The sequence below is a fragment of the Oncorhynchus nerka genome, linkage group LG11, assembly GCF_034236695.1.
Source record: "Oncorhynchus nerka isolate Pitt River linkage group LG11, Oner_Uvic_2.0, whole genome shotgun sequence".
NCBI classification, from domain to species: Eukaryota; Metazoa; Chordata; class Actinopteri; order Salmoniformes; family Salmonidae; genus Oncorhynchus; species Oncorhynchus nerka.
Genome location: NC_088406.1, coordinates 56,037,239 through 56,056,775, shown reverse-complemented (window position 1 = coordinate 56,056,775; position 19,537 = coordinate 56,037,239). Strand labels below are relative to the sequence as shown.

General features: G+C 41.7%; 1 protein-coding gene across 2 annotated transcripts in view; it reads right to left on the bottom strand.

Annotated features, from left to right (window-relative positions):
* Positions 1-19,537, bottom strand: part of LOC115137186 (fibroblast growth factor 12) — a 115,300-nt gene that overhangs the window by 59,136 nt on the left and 36,627 nt on the right. The window contains exon 1 of one of the 2 annotated variants that reach the window (XM_029673327.2): positions 15,587-15,781. The exons of the other annotated variant lie outside the window; for it this stretch is intronic. Within the exon in view, the coding sequence (XP_029529187.1) occupies positions 15,587-15,695 (109 nt within the window). The 5' untranslated portion in view covers positions 15,696-15,781. Of the gene's footprint in view, positions 1-15,586; positions 15,782-19,537 lie in introns of those variants that run through there. 2 annotated transcript variants of the gene reach the window in all.

Sequence of the window (19,537 nt, the reverse complement as noted above, 5' to 3'; positions counted from 1 at the left end):
ACCAACAAACTAGAATGGTTCAAACACACCAAGACAGTCGTGAAGAGGGCACGACAAAGCCTATTCCCCCTCAAGAAACTAAAAAGATTTGGCTTGGGTTCTCAGATCCTCAAAAGGTTCTACAGCTGCAACATCGAGAGTATCCTGACTTGTTGCATGTATAGTTAAAGTGACTATGCATATACAGTCGGGTAAAAAAGTATTTAGTCAGCCACCAATTGTGCAAGTTCTCCCACTTAAAAAGATGAGAGAGGCCTGTAATTTTCATCATAGGTACACTTCAACTATGACAGACAAAATGAGAAGAAAAAAAATCCATTGTAGGATTTTTTATTTATTTATTTGCAAATTATGGTGGAAAATAAGTATTTGGTCAATAACAAAAGTTTCTCAATACTTTGTTATATACCCTTTGTTGGCAAGTAAGTCTTCACAAGGTTTTCACATACTGTTGCTGGTATTTTGGCCCATTCCTCCATGCAGATCTCCTCTAGAGCAGTGATGTTTTGGGGCTGTTGCTGGGCAACACGGACTTTCAACTCCCTCCAAAGATTTTCTATGGGGTTGAGATCTGGAGACTGGCTAGGCCACTCCAGGACCTTGAAATGCTTCTTTTACGAAGCCACTCCTTAGTTGCCCGGGCGGTGTGTTTGGGATCATTGTCATGCTGAAAGACCCAGCCACGTTTCATCTTCAATGCCCTTGCTGATGGAAGGAGGTTTTCGCTCAAAATCAAACGATACATGGCCCCATTAATTCTTTCCTTTACACGGATCAGTCGTCCTGGTCCCTTTGCAGAAAAGAGCCGACTCTCTTTTCTGTATACATCAATGATGTTGCTCTTGCTGCTGGTGATTCTCTGATCCACCTCTACGCGACCACACCATTCTGTATACTTCGGGCCCCTCCTTGGACACTGTATTAACTAACCTCCAGACGAGCTTCAATGCCATTTCAACTCTCCTTCCGTGGCCTCCAAGTGCTCTTAAACGCAAGTAAAACTAAATGCATGCTTTTCAATCGATCGCTGCCCGCACCTGCTCGCCTGTCCAGCATCACTACTCTGGACGGCTCTGATTTAGAATACGTGGACAACTACAAATACCTGGGTGTCTGGTTAGACTGTAAACTCTCCTTCCAGACTCACATTAAGCATCTCCAATCCAAAATTAAATCTAGAATCCGCTTCCTATATCGCAACAAAGCATCCTTCACTCATGCTGCCAAACATACCCTCGTAAAACTGACCATCCTATCGATCCTCGACTTCGGTGATGTCATCTATAACATAGCCTCCAACACTCTACTCAACAAACTGGATGCAGTCTATCACAGTGCCATCCGTTTTGTCACCAAAGCCCCATACACTACCCACCATTGCGACCTATACGCTCTCGTTGGTTGGCCCTCGCTTCATACTCGTCGCCAAACCCACTGGCTACAGGTTATCTACAAGTCTCTGCTAGTAGGTAAAGCCCCGCCTTATCTCAGCTCACTGCTCACCATAGCAGCACCCACTCGTAGCACGCGGTCCAGCAGGTATATCTCACTGGTCACCCCTAAAGCCAATTCCTCCTTTGGTCGTCTTTCCTTCCAGTTCTCTGCTGCCCATGACTGGAACGAATTGCAAAAATCTCTGAAGCTGGAGACTCACATCTCCCTCACTAGCTTTAAGCACCAGCTGTCAGAGCATTTTACAGATCACTGCACCTGTACTTAGCCTATCTGTAAACAGCCCATCTATCTACCTACCTCAACCCCATACTGGTATTTATTTATTCATTTTGCTCCTTTGCACCCCAGTATCTCTACCTGCACATTCATCTTCTGCCGATCTACCATTCCAGTGTTTAATTGCTATATTGTAATTACTTCGCCACCATGGCCTATTTATTTCCTTAACTTACCTCATTTGCACTCACTGTATACAGACTTTTTGTTTTCTTTTGTTCTACTGTATTATTGACTGTATGTTTTGTTTATTCCATGTGTAACTCTGTGTTGTTGTATGTGTCGAATTGCTACGCTTTAGCTTGGCCAGGTCGCAGTTGCAAATGAGAACTTGTTCTCAACTAGCTGGTTAAATAAATTAAAAAATAAATTAAAAACAGCCCCAAAGCATGATGTTTCCACCCCCATGCTTCACAGTAGGTATGGTGTGCTTTGGATGCAACTTAGCATTCTTTGTCCTCCAAACACGAAAGTTGAGTTTTTACCAAAAAGTTATATTTTGGTTTCATCTGACCATATGACATTCTCCCAATCTTCTTCTGGATCATCAAAATGCTCTCTAGCAAACTTCAGATGGGCCTGGACATGTACTGGCTTAAGCAGGGGTACATGTCTGGCACTGCAGGATTTGAGTCCCTGGCGGCGTAGTGTGTTACTGATGGTAGGCTTTGTTACTTTGGTCCCAGCTCTCTGCAGGTCATTCACTAGGTCCCTCCGTGTGGTTCTGGGATTTTTGCTCACCGTTTTTTTTATTTTTTTTATTTTTTTATTTTTTTATTTAACCAGGCAAGTCAGTTAAGAACACATTCTTATTTTCAATGACGGCCTGGGAACCGTGGGTTAACTGCCTGTTCAGGGGCAGAACGACAGATTTGTACCTTGTCAGCTCGGGGGTTTGAACTCGCAACCTTCCGGTTACTAGTCCAACGCTCTAACCACTAGGCTACGCTGCCGCCACCGTTCTTGTGATCATTTTGACCCCACGGGGTGAGATCTTGCGTGGAGCCCCAGATCGAGTGAGATTATCAGTGGTCTTGTATGTCTTCCATTTCCTAATAATTGCTCCCACAGTTGATTTCTTCAAACCAAGCTGCTTACCTATTGCAGATTCAGTCTTCCCAGCCTGGTGCAGGTCTACAATTTTGTTTCTTGTGTCCTTTGACAGCTCTTTGGTCTTGGCCATAGTGGAGTTTGGAGTGTGACTGTTTGAGGTTGTGGACAGGTGTCTTTTATACTAATAACAAGTTCAAACAGGTTCTATTAATACAGGTAACGAGTGGAGGACAGAGGAGACTCTTAACTTCTTCGATATAGGGGGCGCTCTTTTAATTTTTGGATTAAAAAACGTTCCCGTTTTAAACAAGATATTTTGTCACGAAAAGATGCTCGACTATGCATATAATTGACAGCTTTGGAAAGAAAACACTCTGACGTTTCCAAATCTGCAAAGATATTATCTGTGAGTGCCACAGAACTGATGCTACAGGCGAAACCAAGATGAAATTTCAAACAGGAAATGCCCCAGATTTTGAATGTGCTTTGTTCCAATGTCTCCTTATATGGCTGTGAATGTGCAAGGAATGAGCCTACACTTTGTCATTTCCCCAAGGTGTCTGCAGCATTGTGACATATTTGTAGGCATATCATTGGAAGATTGACCATAAGAGACTACATTTACCAGGTGCTCCGCTTGGTGTCCTTCGTTGCAATTATTGCGTAATCTCCAGCTGCGTGTATTTTACCATTTGCTTCAGAGGAGAAACCAAACTGCCACGAATGACTTATCATCGAATAGATATGTGAAAAACACCTTGAGGATTGATTCTAAACAACGTTTGCCATGTTTCTGTCGATATTATGGAGTTAATTTGGAAAAAAATTTGGCGTTGTAATGACTGAATTCTCTGGTTTTTTTTCTTAGCCAAACGTGATGAACAAAACGGAGCGATTTCTCCTACACAAATAATATTTTTGGAAAAACTGAACATTTGCTATCTAACTGAGAGTCTCCTCATTGAAAACATCCGAAGTTCTTCAAAGGTAAATTATTTTATTTGAATGCTTTTCTTGTTTTTGTGAAAATGTTGCCTGCTGAATGCTAGGCTTAATGCTATGCTAGCTAGCAATACTCTTACAGAAATGCTTGTGTAGCTATGGTTGAAAAGCATATTTTGAAAATCTGAAAAGACAGTGTTGTTAACAAAAGGCTAAGCTTGTGAGCCAATATATTTATTTCATTTGCGATTTTCATGAATAGTTAACGTTGCGTTATGCTAATGAGCTTGAGGCTATAATTACGCTCCCGGATACGGGATTGCTCGACGCAACAGGTTAAAGAAGTTACAGGTCTGTGAGAGCCAGAAATCTTGCTTGTTTGTAGGTGATCAAATACTTACTTTCCACCATAATTTGCAAATAAATTCATAAAAAATCCTACAATGTGATTTTGGGGATTTTTTTTCTCATTTTGTCTGTCATAGTTGAAGTGTACCTATGATGAATATTACAGGCCTCATCTTTTTAAGTGGGAGAACTTGCACAATTGGTGGCAAACTAATACTTTTTTGCCCCACTGTATTTGGTACGTCAATTGCTCGGCCTCCAACCACAAGGCACTACAGAGGGTAGTGCGTGCGGCACAGTACATCACTGGGGCTAAGCTGCCCGCCATCCAGGACCTCTACACCAGGCGGTGTCAGAGGAAGGCCCGAAAAATTGTCAAAGACCTCAGCCACAAAAGTCATAGACTGTTCTCTCTACTACCGCATGGAAAGCAGTACCGGAGTGCAAAGTCTAGGACAAAAAGGCTTCTCAACAGTTTTTACCCCCAAGCCATAAGACTCCGGAACAGGTCATCAAATGGCTACCTGGACTATTTGCATTGTGTGCCCACCGAAAACCCTCTTCTATGCTGCTGCTACTCTCTGTTTATCATATATACATAGTCACTTTAACTATACATTAATGTACATACTACCTCAATTGGCCCAACCAACCAGTGCCCCCCGCACATTAGCTAACCGGTGTTATGGGATTTTTTTATCAATAATGACTAAATGAGGTATTCTGCACTATAATGGCAAGAATTCTACCCTGTCTTTCTTGTAGTATCAAATAATGTTTGTTCATTAGGAAGAGGTTATATGGCATGTACCTAGGAAGAAAGGAATGTATGTGGAGATAAGAGAGGACAGGGAGAGCTCCTCCAGAGTTATAATGTCTGGGGGAGCCTGGAACTGTCAGCTGAGGGGTTATAAACTGTGGTTAGACTCATGAGAAAATCCCTGTTGGTGTGAATGTATGTGCGTAGTTTAGGATGGTATAAGAAGAAATGTATTTGTCAAAACTTGAGAGCTCTGGCAAATAAATTGGGATCTGATCAATTGTGAGCTGGGAATTCTGTCTGTTTTATTTAAGACCATAACTTTACAACCTCTGGGTATCAGACAGATAAATATAATTGGAATTTATGAACACTGATTAAATAATTACTTGACACCGGGATATCTGCATTGTGTCCCGCCACCCGCCAACCTCTCTTTTACGCTACTGCTACTCTCTGTTCATCATATATGCATAGTCACTTTAACCATATCTACATGTTCATACTACCTCAATCAGCCCGACTAACCGGTGCCTGTATGTAGCCTCGCTACTGTTATAGCCTCGCTCCTGTATGTAGCCTCGCTACTGTTATTTTTCAGTCTTTTTACTGATGTTTTTACTGAAATTTTTTGCACTGTTGGTTAGAGCCTGTAAGTAAGCATTTCACTGTAAGTTCTACACCTGTAAGGTCTACACCTATTCGGCGCATGTGACAAATAAAATTAGATTTGATAAGATGTCGCCCTTCTCCGTCGGCAAAATCATGCGCAACATCAGATAGATTAGCGCTTATCATACCATCCTAAAACATTAACAGGCACATTCATCTTACTCATGCCACTGTGACTTAATTAGTCCTCTGTATGAACTATTCCAATTCAAATCCAATTCTGATCACTTTTATTTTCTAAGAGGAAACTTCATGTTTGGTGAAGAATTGGTACATGCAAGGCACATGACAATAAAGAACACATACAGTATAACATTTAATTCAATCGTAACTTAAAACAAAAACAAGTTGAGGAGTTTGATAGATGCTTCACTCTTAGATCTGAATGGGAGAAATCTATATCTATGCCCAGGGGGAAGGGTGTTCTATTCTTCTAGCCTAGGACTGCTCTCATTGGAGTACAACGTTCTGAATTGTATGGCAGGACAGGAGCAGAAGCAGAGAGACAGAGTGGAGGGAGCAGAGAATGTAAGGCGCATACCAGGATCCCTGCCACAGAGGGAAGTACATGAAGCAAGTGTTACCCACTCAACCAGACTTTGGTCCACATTCATTTTCTTTCAGAAGTAGTACTGTGAGGTATGAGAAATGGGACGTCCAACTCTCTGGCTTATTGTATTTTCAAACAATGTAAGTAGACGAAAAGGCAGGCATGGTTTGTAACTTTTTAAATCATATAAATCCATGTAAAAGGGCAATTAATTTCTTCATTCAGTTCAGACAACTTTTGGCCAAAGGGTTTTAGCCATCAACTTCATGATATCCTACAAAATATGAATTTCAATGTTGTATTAAAATGTTGAATGCAGAGAGGCAAGTTCAAATTTGAAGTGTAGGCTACTGTTGTATCAAATAAAGGTTTGTCGTGTATACAGGTTTTTGGATCTTATTGCAGGTGCAGCAAAATGCTTGTGTTTCTATCTCCAACAGGGCAATAATAATACCTGTCAATACAAAACATAATCAAAAAAGTTCAAAGAAAGGAATTAAGAAATATCATAATGAGCAATTTCAGTCAGGAATATATATTCAGACCACTTGACTTTTTCCAGATTTTGTTAAGTTACAACTTTATTCTAAAATGTATTAAAGAGTTTTCCCCCTAATCAATCTACACACAACACCCCATAAAGACAAAGCTGGGCCACACAAGGACATTCAGAAACTTGTCCCGAAGCCACTCCTGTGTTGTCTTGGCTGTGTGCCAAGGGTCATTAGTCCTGTTGGAAGGTAAACCTTCACCCCAGTCTGAGGTCCTGAGCATGTTTTCATTCAGGATCTCTATGTACTTTGCTCCGTTCATCTTTCCCTCAATCAAGACTAGTCTCCCAGTCCCTGCTGCTGAAAAACATCCCCACAGCATGATGCTGCCACCACCATGCTTCACCGTAGGGTTGGTACCAGGTTTCCTCCGGACGTACCTCTTGGCATTCAGGCCAAAAAGTTTCATCTGGGTTTCATCAGACCAGAGAATCTTGTTTCTGTGCCTTTTGGCAAACTCCAAGCTGGCTGTCATGTGCCTTTTACTGAGGAGTGGCTTAGATGAGTGGCTTAGATGAGTCTTGGTGGTTCCAAACTTCTTCCATTTCAGAATGATGGAGGCCACTGTGTTCTTGGGGACCTTCAATGCTGGAGAAATGTTTTGGTACCCTTCCCCAGATCTGTGCCGACACAATCCTGTCATGGAGCACTGCGGACAATTCCTTCGACCTCATGGCTTGTTTATTGCTCTGACATGCACTTTCAACTGTGGGACCTTATATAAACAGGTGTGTGCCTTTCCAAATCAGGCCCAATCTATTTAATTTACCACAGGTAGACTCCAATCAAGTTGTAGAAACTGCTCAAGAATGATCCATGTAAACAGGGTGCACCTGAACTAAATTTTGAGTCTCATAGCAAATAGTCTGAAAACTGTTTTTTATTTTGAATATATATGCAAAAATATCTAAAAAGCTGTTTTCACTTCGTCATTATGGGGTATTGTGTGTAGATTGATGAGGATTTTTTTATATTTTAGAATAAGGCTGTAACGTAACAAAATGTGGAAAAAGAGGTCTGAAAACTTTCCGAATGCACTGTATCTAGTCATATCAGTTTAGATGACAAAGGATGCATTCTTAAAAGTATTCAAACGGGGCCTCGGTGTCTGGCTCACTGAAGATGACGATATACCCTTGCTAACTGTTCGGCTCAAATATTCTCTTTAACTCACTAGACCCGTATTTTACTCATACCTGGGTTTAAGTATACTGAACAAAAATATAAACACAGCATGTAAAGTGTTGGTCCCATGTTTCATGAACTGAAATAAAAGATCCCAGACATTTTCAATACCCACAAAAAGCTTATTTCTCTAAAATGTTGTGCACAAATTTGTTTATGTCCCTGTGTTGGAGAGCATTTTTCCTTTGCCAAGATAGATGTGGCATATCAAGAAGCTGATTAAACAGCATGATCATTACACAGGTGCACTTTGTGCTGGCGATAATAAAAGGCCAATCTAAATTGTGCTGTTTTGTCACACAACACAATGCCACAGATGTCTCAAGTTAAGGGAGCGTACAACTGGCATGCTGACTGCAGGAATGTCCACCAGAGCTGTTGACAGGGAATTTTATGTTAATTTCTCTACCATAAGCTGCCTCCAAAGTCATTTTATAGAATTTGGCAGTATGTCCAACCGGCCTCATAACCGCAGACCACGTGTAAACCACACCAGCCCAGGACCTCCACATCTGGCTTCTTCACCCGCGGGATCGTCTTGGGACCAGCCACCCAGACTGCTGATGAAACTGAGGAGTATTTGTTTAATAATGCCCTTTTGTGAGGAAAAACTCATACTGATTGGCTGGGCCTGGCTCCCCAGTGGGTGGATATGGCTCCCCAGTGGGTGGACCTACAATATGCCCACCCATGGCTACGCCCCTGCCCAGTCATGTGAAATCCATAGATTAGGGCCTAATGAATTTATTTAAATTGACTGATTTCCTTATATGAACTGTAACTCAGGAAATTGTTGCATGTTGCATTGATATTTTTGTTCAGTATAGTTTTTGAAATCCCTCAAATACTTTAGCTGTGCTTGATTGAGCTTGCCTGGAACAATGGGACCAATGGAATAGTCCTCAAAGTCCAAACCCCACCCCTCTGACACTCTCAAGCAAATGCTCAAAGATACTATTCAAACCCAGAACGAAGTTCGATTCATTAGCTCTTGTGGACAAAGACAACTCAGTCGATCAACATGTGGAAAATGCCCTGCTTTTATTAGTCAAATGAGATTCATTTTTTCACCCTGCATGTGCATCTGCCCCAGTGCTGAAGCCTCTGCAGCCCTTCTACTGTCCTCTGCATTGTGAAGGCCAGGGCCACATACAATTCCTGAGAGAGGCATGGCATCCTGCCCCAGAGAACTGCAAGCACAGCGCAACTCCACAAATACAATTTCAGAGGCAAACCCAAACACTTTCACAAAGATACATAGCCACCACACTATGAACACAGTCTTGGGGAGGCATTCGGTTGATTCATTTTTGAAAAATATTGTGAATAGTTAGTAGTAGCCATTAACTTTGTCGTTAACTTTGGTAAATCGAGTGTAGTGGTCTACTTTTATGTTGCTGGTTTGCGGATAAAAAACAGTGGTTAAGGTTCTGTGCTGTCCATTGTGCTGAATCAGTCTTGGGGCGCAAAACTCACCGGCAGAGCAGTTTAGATTTTGTTTTGACATATTCGCTGGTTGGGATACCAGCGCTGCAGAATACAATTACTTTCTTTCACTGTTATGAGCAATCTATCCTACACATAAGACACGTATTGCTACTTCTGAAACTTTGCACTTGACAGTCTAGGCCAACATACATTAATGGGTGTATCTACACACTGCATCACACAGACATACATACTCCAACACACAAACACGTCTTCTGATAAATCACCACGATTTACACACACAATAGAAGATGATGAAAGATTATCATATAAGTGTCATGGATAGTGTAGATAGATGCTCACTCAGTATGAAATGACTGCCTCTCAGTGGCCCACTTAAGCGACTCCACTGGTTTGAATATAGGGACTTTTATACGTCTAACTGTTCGCAGTAATTTAATCAAAAATATTGGAGGCATTTTGTCTCAAAGTTAATGATTCTACAATCATGCCGAATTGTTTTGTTTTCAAATGTATGGCTCTCACTGTTTCTCCCATTGAGAAACGGGCACTGCTGAAAGCACACCGCTGCAGAGGCTAATCCCCCCGCGCCACTAGAGAACAGACCTCGCACTGAAAGAAAGAAGCATGCAAGATGTCTCACCGCTCGTGGTTGTAGTCGACTTCGATCGCTTTCCACAGAGACACTGCAGCATATGCACACCTTTCTTCAGGAAAAGCCTCGGAATCTTCATTGATTTGGGTTGTAGTGTTTCTTCGTCAATTCACGCAATCTGACACTATTACGGTGGAGGTTATTTAAGTACAGGTCGATCACCGTGCGATCCAGATCCCTGGCTTCCCTCAGCAGATCGAAAACCACAGAAAAGCCTCGACAAAGCGACGCGATACATTACACCGACACATCCTGATATATTTTTCATTGATGAGAATTCCAACAAAAACACCCATGGCTCCATGAATTTCAAACTATGCCACAAGGACTTCAGAATAATGTCCCGTAGTCTATGCCTCTTCTCGGTTTTACTAGCAGACGTAAAACGAGGTGTCCCCTGGTTCAAGCGCGCTCGCTAAAGTTAAACCGCAGGGTAGAGTGACAGCATCGCCGTGGATGAGGTAATGCGCCTTGTTCATCCTTGGTGGTAGGCTACAGTGGGGCGTGAGGGATACCAGGGCATATCAGAGTGAGAAAGAGAAGCTATCGACTATATGAGTGGCTGCGGTTCCAGATTTTCTGGAAATTTTGATTTGCCGTAGTTTAAGATAAGGAGTTTTCTGCGCATGTGCGGTATTTATTTATCTTAGTTGCGGCACTCTTCGCTGCTGCGCAATACTCCACTTTCGTTTCACCAACTAACGCCTTTGTCTGTTGTAGCCTACAAACTTTATGTTGTATATGTTTGAACTATTGCATTCCATGTCTCAGTACGCTATTAAGCACAAGCTCAATTTCATGTTATTTTTTCAGTAAGTTAGTTCGGCAACATGCAGTTATTTACATGTTGTTCACAAGAGACATGATCAACATGTGCATACAAACTCACGGATAGTATTTTGCCCCAATACAAAACTCAAATACAAAAAAAGTGGAGAGTTTTGCATTGGGGCATGAAGCTATCTAGGCAGCATACAGTTGGCATACACCTTAGCCAAATACATTTAAACTCAGTTTTTCACAATTCCTGACATTTAATCCTAGTAAAAATGCCCTGTCTTTGGTCAATTAGGATCACCACTTTATTTTAAGAATGTCAAATGTCAGAATAATAGTAGAGAGAATGATTTATTTCAGCTTTTATTTCTTTCATCACATTCCCAGTGAGTCAGAAGTTTACATACACTCAATTAGTATTTGGTAGCATTGCCTTTAAATTGTTTAACTTGGGTCAAATGTTTTGGGTAGACTTCCACAAGCTTCCCACAATAAGTTGGGTGAATTTTGGCCCATTCCTCTTTACAGAGCTGGTGTAACTGAGTCAGGTTTGTAGGCCTCCTTGCTCACACATGCTTTTTCAGTTCTGCCCACAAATTTTCTATAGGATTGAGGTCGGTGCTTTGTGATGGCCACTCCAATACCTTGACTTTGTTGTCTTTAAGCCATTTTGCCACAACTTTGGAAGTATGCTTAGGGTAATTGTCCAGTTGGAAGACCCATTTGTGACCAAGCTTTAACTTCCTGACTGATGTCTTGAGATGTTGCTTCAATATATCCATATAATTTTCCTCCCTCATGATGCCATCTATTTTGTGAAGTGCACCAGTCCCTCCTGCAGCAAAACACCCCCACAACATGATGCTGCCACCCCCATTCTTCCCCGTTGGGATGGTGTTCTTCGGCTTGCAAGCATCCCCCTTTTTCCTCCAAACATAACAATGGTCATTATGGCCAAACAGTTCTATTTTTGTTTCATCAGACCAGAGGACATTTCTCCAAAAAGTACGATCTTTGTCCCCATGTGCAGTTGCAAACCGTAGTCTGGTTTATTATGGCGGTTTTGGAGCAGTGGCTTCTTCCTTGCTGAGCGGCCTTTCAGGTTATGTCGATATAGGACTCGTTTGACTGTGGATATAGATACATTTGTACCTGTTTCCTCCAGCATCTTCACAATGTCCTTTGCTGTTGTTCTGGGATTGATTTGCACTTCTCGCACAAAAGTATGTTCATCTCTAGGAGACAGAACGCATCTCCTTCCTGGGCGGTATGATGGCTGCATGGTCCCATGGTGTTTATACTTGCGTACTATTGTTTGTACAAATGAACGTGGTACCTTCAGGCATTTGGAAATTGCTCCCAAGGATGAACCAGACTTGTGGAGGTCTACAATTGTTTTTCTGAGGTCTTGTCTGATTTCTTTTGATTTTCCCATGATGTCAAGCAAAGAGGCACTGAGTTTGAAGGTAGGCCTCGAAATACATCCACAGGTACACCTCCAATTGACTCAAATGATGTCAATTAGCCTATCAGAAGCTTCTAAAGCCATGACATCATTTTCTGGAATTTTCAAAAGCTGTTTAAAGGTACAGTCAACTTAGTGTATGTAAACTTCTTGACCCACTGGAATTGTGATACAGTGAATTATAAGTTAAATAATCTGTCTGTAAACAATTGTTGGAAAAATTACTTGTGTCGTGCACAAAGTAGATGTCCTAACCAACTTGCCAAAACTATAGTTTGTTAACAAGAAATCTGTGGAATGGTTGAAAAACGAGTTTTAATCAAATTTTCAAATCAGATTTATTTATATAGCCCTTCGTACATCAGCTGATATCTCAAAGTGCTGTACAGAAACCCAGCCTAAAACCCCAAACAGCAAGCAATGCACGTGTAGAAGCACGGTGGCTAGGGAAAACTTTTAATGACCTAAGTGTATGTATTCTTCCATCTTCAACTGTATCTTCAACTGTATCAAACACAAGCAAGACACAGATGCACAGTCTAATTAGCGATTTCATGTTATTTAAAAAAATAATAATTGCAGACATTGGCTAAGCAGGAGCCAGACATGAAGTCAGAGTGGTAGTGTTCTTTTTCAGAAACTCTGGCTAGTGACTATATGGCAGCAACTACAAAGATTAGCCTACATCATCACACAGAACGCAGATTGTTTTTGATCCAATGCAGTATGTAGGGCTGTGTCCTGCATATATAACTGCACTATCTGTTACAACAGACAGAAGGTTGTAGTCTTCATAATGGCCTTGAATGTTTGTTCATTCAAATCTCTGAAGGTTTTTATTTCAGCTGTTCAGAATTACGAGGCAGAGACATAGGCTACATAATCATGTTTCAGAAGAAGGTGAGTAAAGAGAGAAACACGTGAGTAAAATAACACACGCTGAACGTGATCCGTAGCTTTGAGACAGAGGTTTCCAGAGGGGCGGAGGCGAAAACTCTTGATAATACAGTGCATTCGGAAAGTATTCAGACCCCTTGACTTTTTCCACATTTTGTCATGTTACAGTCTTATTCTAAAATGTATTAAATAGTTTTTTCCCTTCATAAATCCACACACAATACCCCATAATGACAAAGAAAAAACAGGTTTTTAGAAATGTTTGCAAACTTATTCAAAATTAAAAACTGAAATATCACATTTACATAAGTATTCAGACCCTTTACTCAGTACTTTGTTGAAGCACCTTTGGCAGCGATTACAGCCTCAAGTCTTCTTGGGTATGACGCTACAAGCTTGGCACACCTGTATTTGGGGAGTTTCTCCCATTATTCTCTGCAGATCCTATCAAGCTTTGTCAGGTTGGATGGGGAGCGTCACTGCACAGCTATTTTCAGGTCTTTCCAGAGATGTTCAATCGGGTTCAAGTCCGGGCTCTGGCTAGGCCACTCTAGGACGTTCAGAAACGTGTCCCGAAGCCAATCCTGCATTGTCTTGTGCTTAGGGTCCTTGTCCTGTTGGAAGGTGAACCTTCGCCCCAGTCTGAAGTCCTAAGCGCTCTGGAGCAGGTTTTCATCAGGGATCTCTCTATACTTTGCTCTGTTCATCTTTCCCTCGATCCTGACTAGTCCACCAGTCTCTGCCGCATGATGCTGCCACCATCATGCTTTACCTGACACTTGGAGTTCAATCTTGGTTTCATCCGACCAGAGAATCTTGTTTCTCATGATCTGAGAGTACTTTAGGTGCCTTTTGGCAAACTCCAAGCGGGGTGTCATGTACCTTTTACTAAGGAGTGGCTTCCGTCTGGCAACTCTACCATAAAGGCCTGATTGGTGGAGTGCTGCAAAGATGGTTGTCCTTCTGGAAGGTTCTTCCATCTCCACAGAGGATCTCTGGAGCTCTGTCAGAGTGACCATCGGGTTCATGGTCACCCGATTGCTTAGTTTGGCAAGGCGACCAGGCCTAGGAAGAGTTTTGGTGGTTCCAGAATGGAGGCCACTGCAGAACATTTTTGGTACTTTTTCCCCAGATCTGTACCTCGACACAATCCTGTCTCAGAGCTCTACGAATAATTCCATCAACCTCATGGCTTGGTTTTGGCACTGATATGCAATGTCAACTTTGGGACCTTATATAGACAGGTGTGTGCCTTTCCAAATCATGTCCAATCAATTGAATTTACCACAGGTGGTCTCCAGTCAAGTTGTAGAAACATCTCAAGGATGATCAATTGAAACAGGATACACCGGAGGTAATTTTCAAGTCTCATAGCAAAGGGTCTGAATACTTATGTAAATAAGGTATTTTTGTTTTTTAATTTCAATAAACTAGTAAAAAAAAAAATGTTTTTGCTTCGTCATTATGGGGTATTGTGTGTAGATTGCTGAGGAAAATGTTTTATTTAATTTTAGAACAAGGCTGTAACAAAATGTGGGAAAAGTCAAGGGGTCTGAATACTTTCTGAAGGCACTGTATCTAATAGACCTTAAAGGGTTTTCGTTCATGGAAGCTTCTCTAATGTCAAGCATGTAAAGTGTGGTGTACCGCAGGGCAACTCCCTATGCCCTCTACTCTTTTCTATTTTTACCAATGACCTGTCACTGGCCTTAAACAAATCATGTTTAGTTAAGCTGCAGCTGGCCCAGAACAGGGTGGCACATCTTGCTCTTCATTGTAATCAGAGGGCTGATGTAAATACAAATACTATGCATGCCAGTCTCTTTTGGCTAAGAGTTGAGAGACTGGCTGCATCACTTCTTTTTATAAGAGAAATGAATGTGTTGAAAATCCCGAATTGTTTGCATAGTCAACTTACACACAGCTCTGACACACACACACTTACCCCGCCATACATGCCACCAGGGGTCTTTTCACAGGACCCAAATCCAGAACAAATTCAAGAAAGCGTACAGTATTAGATAGAGCCATTATTGCATGGAACTTCATTCCATCTCATTTTGCTCAAATGAACAGCAAACCTCATTTAAACAGAAAAGCATCACCTCACAGCACAACGTCTCTCCCCTATTTGACCTAGATAGTTTGTGTATGTATTGATATGTAGGCTACTTGTGCCTTTAAAATGTTTTTTTTTATGTAGTTCTGTCCTTGAGATGCTCTTGTCTATTAATGTTCTGTATTATGTCACGTTTCATTTTTTGTGTGGACCCCAGGAAGAGTAGCTGCTGCTTTTGCAACAGCTAATAGGATCCTAATAAAATACCCCAAAAATACCAAACCTATGCGAAGGGCTTGGAGCACGTGTCAAACTCATTCCACCCAGGGCCGAGTGTCTGTGGGTTTTCGCTCGACCCTTGTACTCGATTGATGAATTAAGGTCACTAATTAGTAAGGAACTTCCCTCACCTAGTTGTCTAGGTCTTAATTGAAAGGGAAAAAACAAAAACCCGCCGACACTCACCCCTGGCTTGGAGTAAAGAGAACTCACCCTGCTCATCGCTGTCTGGTTTTGCTGTTCCTTCCTCCTCATCTTCCTCCTCCCCCTTACTGTCTTTGGACAGCAGTCGTCGGAACAGGCTACCAAGCGAACGAGTCATGTCTGGCTCTCCAACGCTTTCTGAGACGTCCAAAAACACAGTCCGTAAAATGCAGAGCCCCCCTGTACCCCTTAATCTGCTTTTTCCCCTCCTATGCCACTGTTTACACAACCCCTCTTCCCCTGTATAAGTCAGTTGCCATGTCACTTGTAAATATTTAGTTAAGCTGACCAGTCCTTGTCCACTCGGTGTGTGTCTGTCTCACTGTATTTAGCCCTGGCTGTCCTGGTCCTGTTCCTGTTGACATGAACTCTAACTCACCACCACCACTCTCTCCAGGCTCCTGCAGCACACACACACACGCTTGCGTCCATACACGCCTTGGCTTTGCAAGCAGGTTATCTAACACTGCAATGAGACACCAAAGTCAACCTTTTCACCTTTGTCAAGCGGGACAGCTGCACGCCTCTCTCTCCAGTGATTGACGCCATGCGTCAAACACAATTAGGAGTTATTCGAACGGTTTAACTATGTGGATATGTGATCCCTTGGCCCCGGCAAGCCATGCAATAGAAATGGAAAGTCTATTCTGAGAGTGTAAATTGGGGTCACTGCATGGTGGGAACTATTTATATCTGTGTTTACGTGGTGAAAGTGCTGGGAGAGGAAATTCCCGGTGAGCAATGACAGAGGCAAGACATCGGAGACACTGGGGACATTAAAGTATGTCTTCATTAGGTAATCAGGGTGTGGATGGGTAAGTATGCAGTGTATAGTCAGTGTATTTAAGTAGTCAGTGTATTTTTTAAACTTTTTTTCTATGATTTGTCTTCGAGTATGTTTGTGTGTGTGTGTGTGGGGTGGGGGGGGGGCAAGTTCAGTAGCAAAACTATGTATTTAACTATTTCAAAATGAGCAGATTCTGAAGACTAAGATGTTTTGTTTTTGGTAAAGTGTCTTAATTTAAATACATTTTACATTTTCGCCTGAATATTCTCATTACAGAAATGCGTCCGGATTAAATTCTCAGGGCATTTTATAAAATCTTACTTTAGAAAAACTTATTTGAATACAACCCAAAAGATGTTGCTGTAGTTTGTCTGTAGTTTGTCCATAAATCATGAAAATTGTATATTAGTTGATGTTTACACATAAAAACTGAATTATCACATTTGCATACAGTTGATGTCGGAAGTTTACATAGAACTTAGCCAAATACATTTAAACTCAGTTTTTCACAATTCCTAACATTTAATCCGAGTAAACATTCCCTGTCTTAGGTCAGTTAGAATCACCACTTAGGGATAGGAGGCAGTATTCAGAAGTTTGGATGGCTGAGGTGCCCAAAGTAAACTGTCTGTTACTCAGGCCCAGAAGCTAGGATATGCATATAATTGGTAGTATTGGATAGAAAACACTATCACGTTTCTAAAACTGTTAAAATAATGTCTGTGAGTATAACAGAACTGATATGGCAGGCAAATACCTGAGGAGAATCAATCCGGAATTGTTTTATTCTGAAGTCACGACTCATTGAAATGGCTGTCTATGGGAAAATCAAAGGAATACCTCTCAGAATGCAGTTACTCGGGCTTCCACTAGATGTCAAAAGTTTTTCGAAAGAGTTTCAGGCTTGTTTTTTGAAAAATTAGCGAGAATTTGTCGTTTTTTCAGGTGACTCCCATTTTGGCTGTAGTATTGTGGCGCGCGTGGCTGAGGGCGCACACTTCATTATTGATCTCCGGTAATGAACATACTATTCTCAGTCTTAAATTTGATCGTTAATATACATATTAGGGTACCTGAGGATTGATTAGAAACATTGTTTGACTTGTTTGGACGAAGTTTATTGGTAACTTTTGGGATTCCTTTGTATGCATTTTTGAACGAGGGAAACCACTGGATTACTGAATCAAGAACACCAAATAAACAGACTTTTTTGGGATATAACGAAGGACTTTATCGAACAAAACAACCATTTGTTCTGTAGCTGGGACCCTTGAGATTGCAAACAGAGGAAGATCTTCAAAGGTAAGTGATTTATTTTATCGCTATTTCTGACTTTCTGACGCCTCTGCTTGTTTGGAAAATGTTTAATGCTTTTTTAAAGCCCAAAGACAATGTGAAATGTCAGAATAATAGAAAAGAGTGGACTAACAACCGGAAGGTTGCAAGTTCAAACCCCCGAACTGACAAAGTACAAAACTGTCGTTCTGCCCCTGAACAGGCAGTTAACCCACTGTTCCTAGGCCGTCATCGAAAATAAGAATTTGTTCTTAACTGACTTGCCAAGTTAAATAAAGGTCAAATAAAATCAGGGCTTTGTGATAGCCACTTTGTTGCCCTTAGGCCATTTTGCCACAAATTTGGAAGTATGCTTGGGGTCATTGTCCATTTGGAAGACCCATTTGAGTCTAAGTTTTAACTTCCTGACTGATGTATTGACATGTTGCTTCAATAAGTCCACATAATATTCCATCCTCGTGATGCCATCTATCTTCAAATAATATTTTTGCAGGAATCTCCTTGCGAAGGATTTTGCCGAAGATTGTATCTCCGCCGGGCTGAGCACCCGGCCCTCCTGCAGCAAAGCACCCCCACAACATGATGCTGCCACCCCCATGCTTCACGGTTGGGATGGTGTTCTTCGGCTTGCAAGCATTCCCCTTTCTCCTCCAAAAATAACGATGGTCATTATGGCCAAACAGTTCTATTTTTGTTTCATCAGACAAGAGGACATTTCTCCAAAAAGTACGATCTTTGTCCCCATGTGCAGTTGCAAACCGCAGTCTGGCTTTTTTATGGAGGTTATGGAGCAGTGGCTCCTTCCTTGCTGAGCAGCGCTTATTTCTTTTGATTTACCCATGACATCAAACAAAGAGGCACTGAGTTTGAAGGCCAATTATGTCAATTAGCCTATCAGAAGCTTCTAAAGTCATGACATAATTTTCTGGAATTTTCGAAAGCTGTTTAAAGGCACAGTCAACTTAGTGTATGTAAACTTCTGACCCACTGGAATTGTGATACAGTGGATTATACGTGAAATAATCTGTCTGTAGACAATTGTTGGGAAAATTACTTGTGTCATGCACAAAGTAGATGTCCTAACCCACTTGTCAAAACTATAGGTTTGTTAACAAGAAATCTGTGGAGTGGTTGAAAAACGGGTTTAATGACTCCAACCAAAGTGTATGTAAACTTCCGACTTCAACTTTAGGTATTCAGACCTTTTCCTCAGTACTTTGTTGAAGGACCTTTGGCAGCGATTACAGCCTTGAGTCTTCTTGGGTATGACGCTACAAGCTTGGCATACCATTATTTAGGGAGTTTCTGGTAATGATGGTGAGTTGACGTTGCTCTTATATCCAGAAGTTCCTCCCGACTGTATGTAATAAAACCTAAGATTACCTGGGGTACCAATGTAAGAAATAACATGTAGAAAAACAAAATACTGCATAGTTTCCTAGGAATGCAAAGCGAGGCAGCCATCTCTGTCGGCGCCGGAAGGGATGGTGCCAGGTTTCCTCCAGATGTGACGCTTGGCACTCAGGCCAAAGGTTTACATTTTTGTTTCATCAGACCAGAAAATCATTCTCATGGTCTGAGAGTCTTTAGGTGCCTTTTGGCAAACTCCAAGTGGGATGTCAAGTGTCTTTTACTGAGGAGTGGCTTCTGTCTGGTCGCTCTACCATAAAGGCCTGATTGGTGGAGTGCTGCAGAGATGGTTGCCCTTCTGGAAGGTTCTCCCGTCTCCACAGAGGAACTCTAGAACTCTGTCAGATAGACCATCGGGTTCTTGGTCACCTCCCTGACCAAGGCCTTTCTCCCCCGATTGTTCAGTTTGGCCGGGAGGCTAGCTCTAGAAAGAGTCTTGGCGGTTCCAAACTTCTTCTATTTAAGAA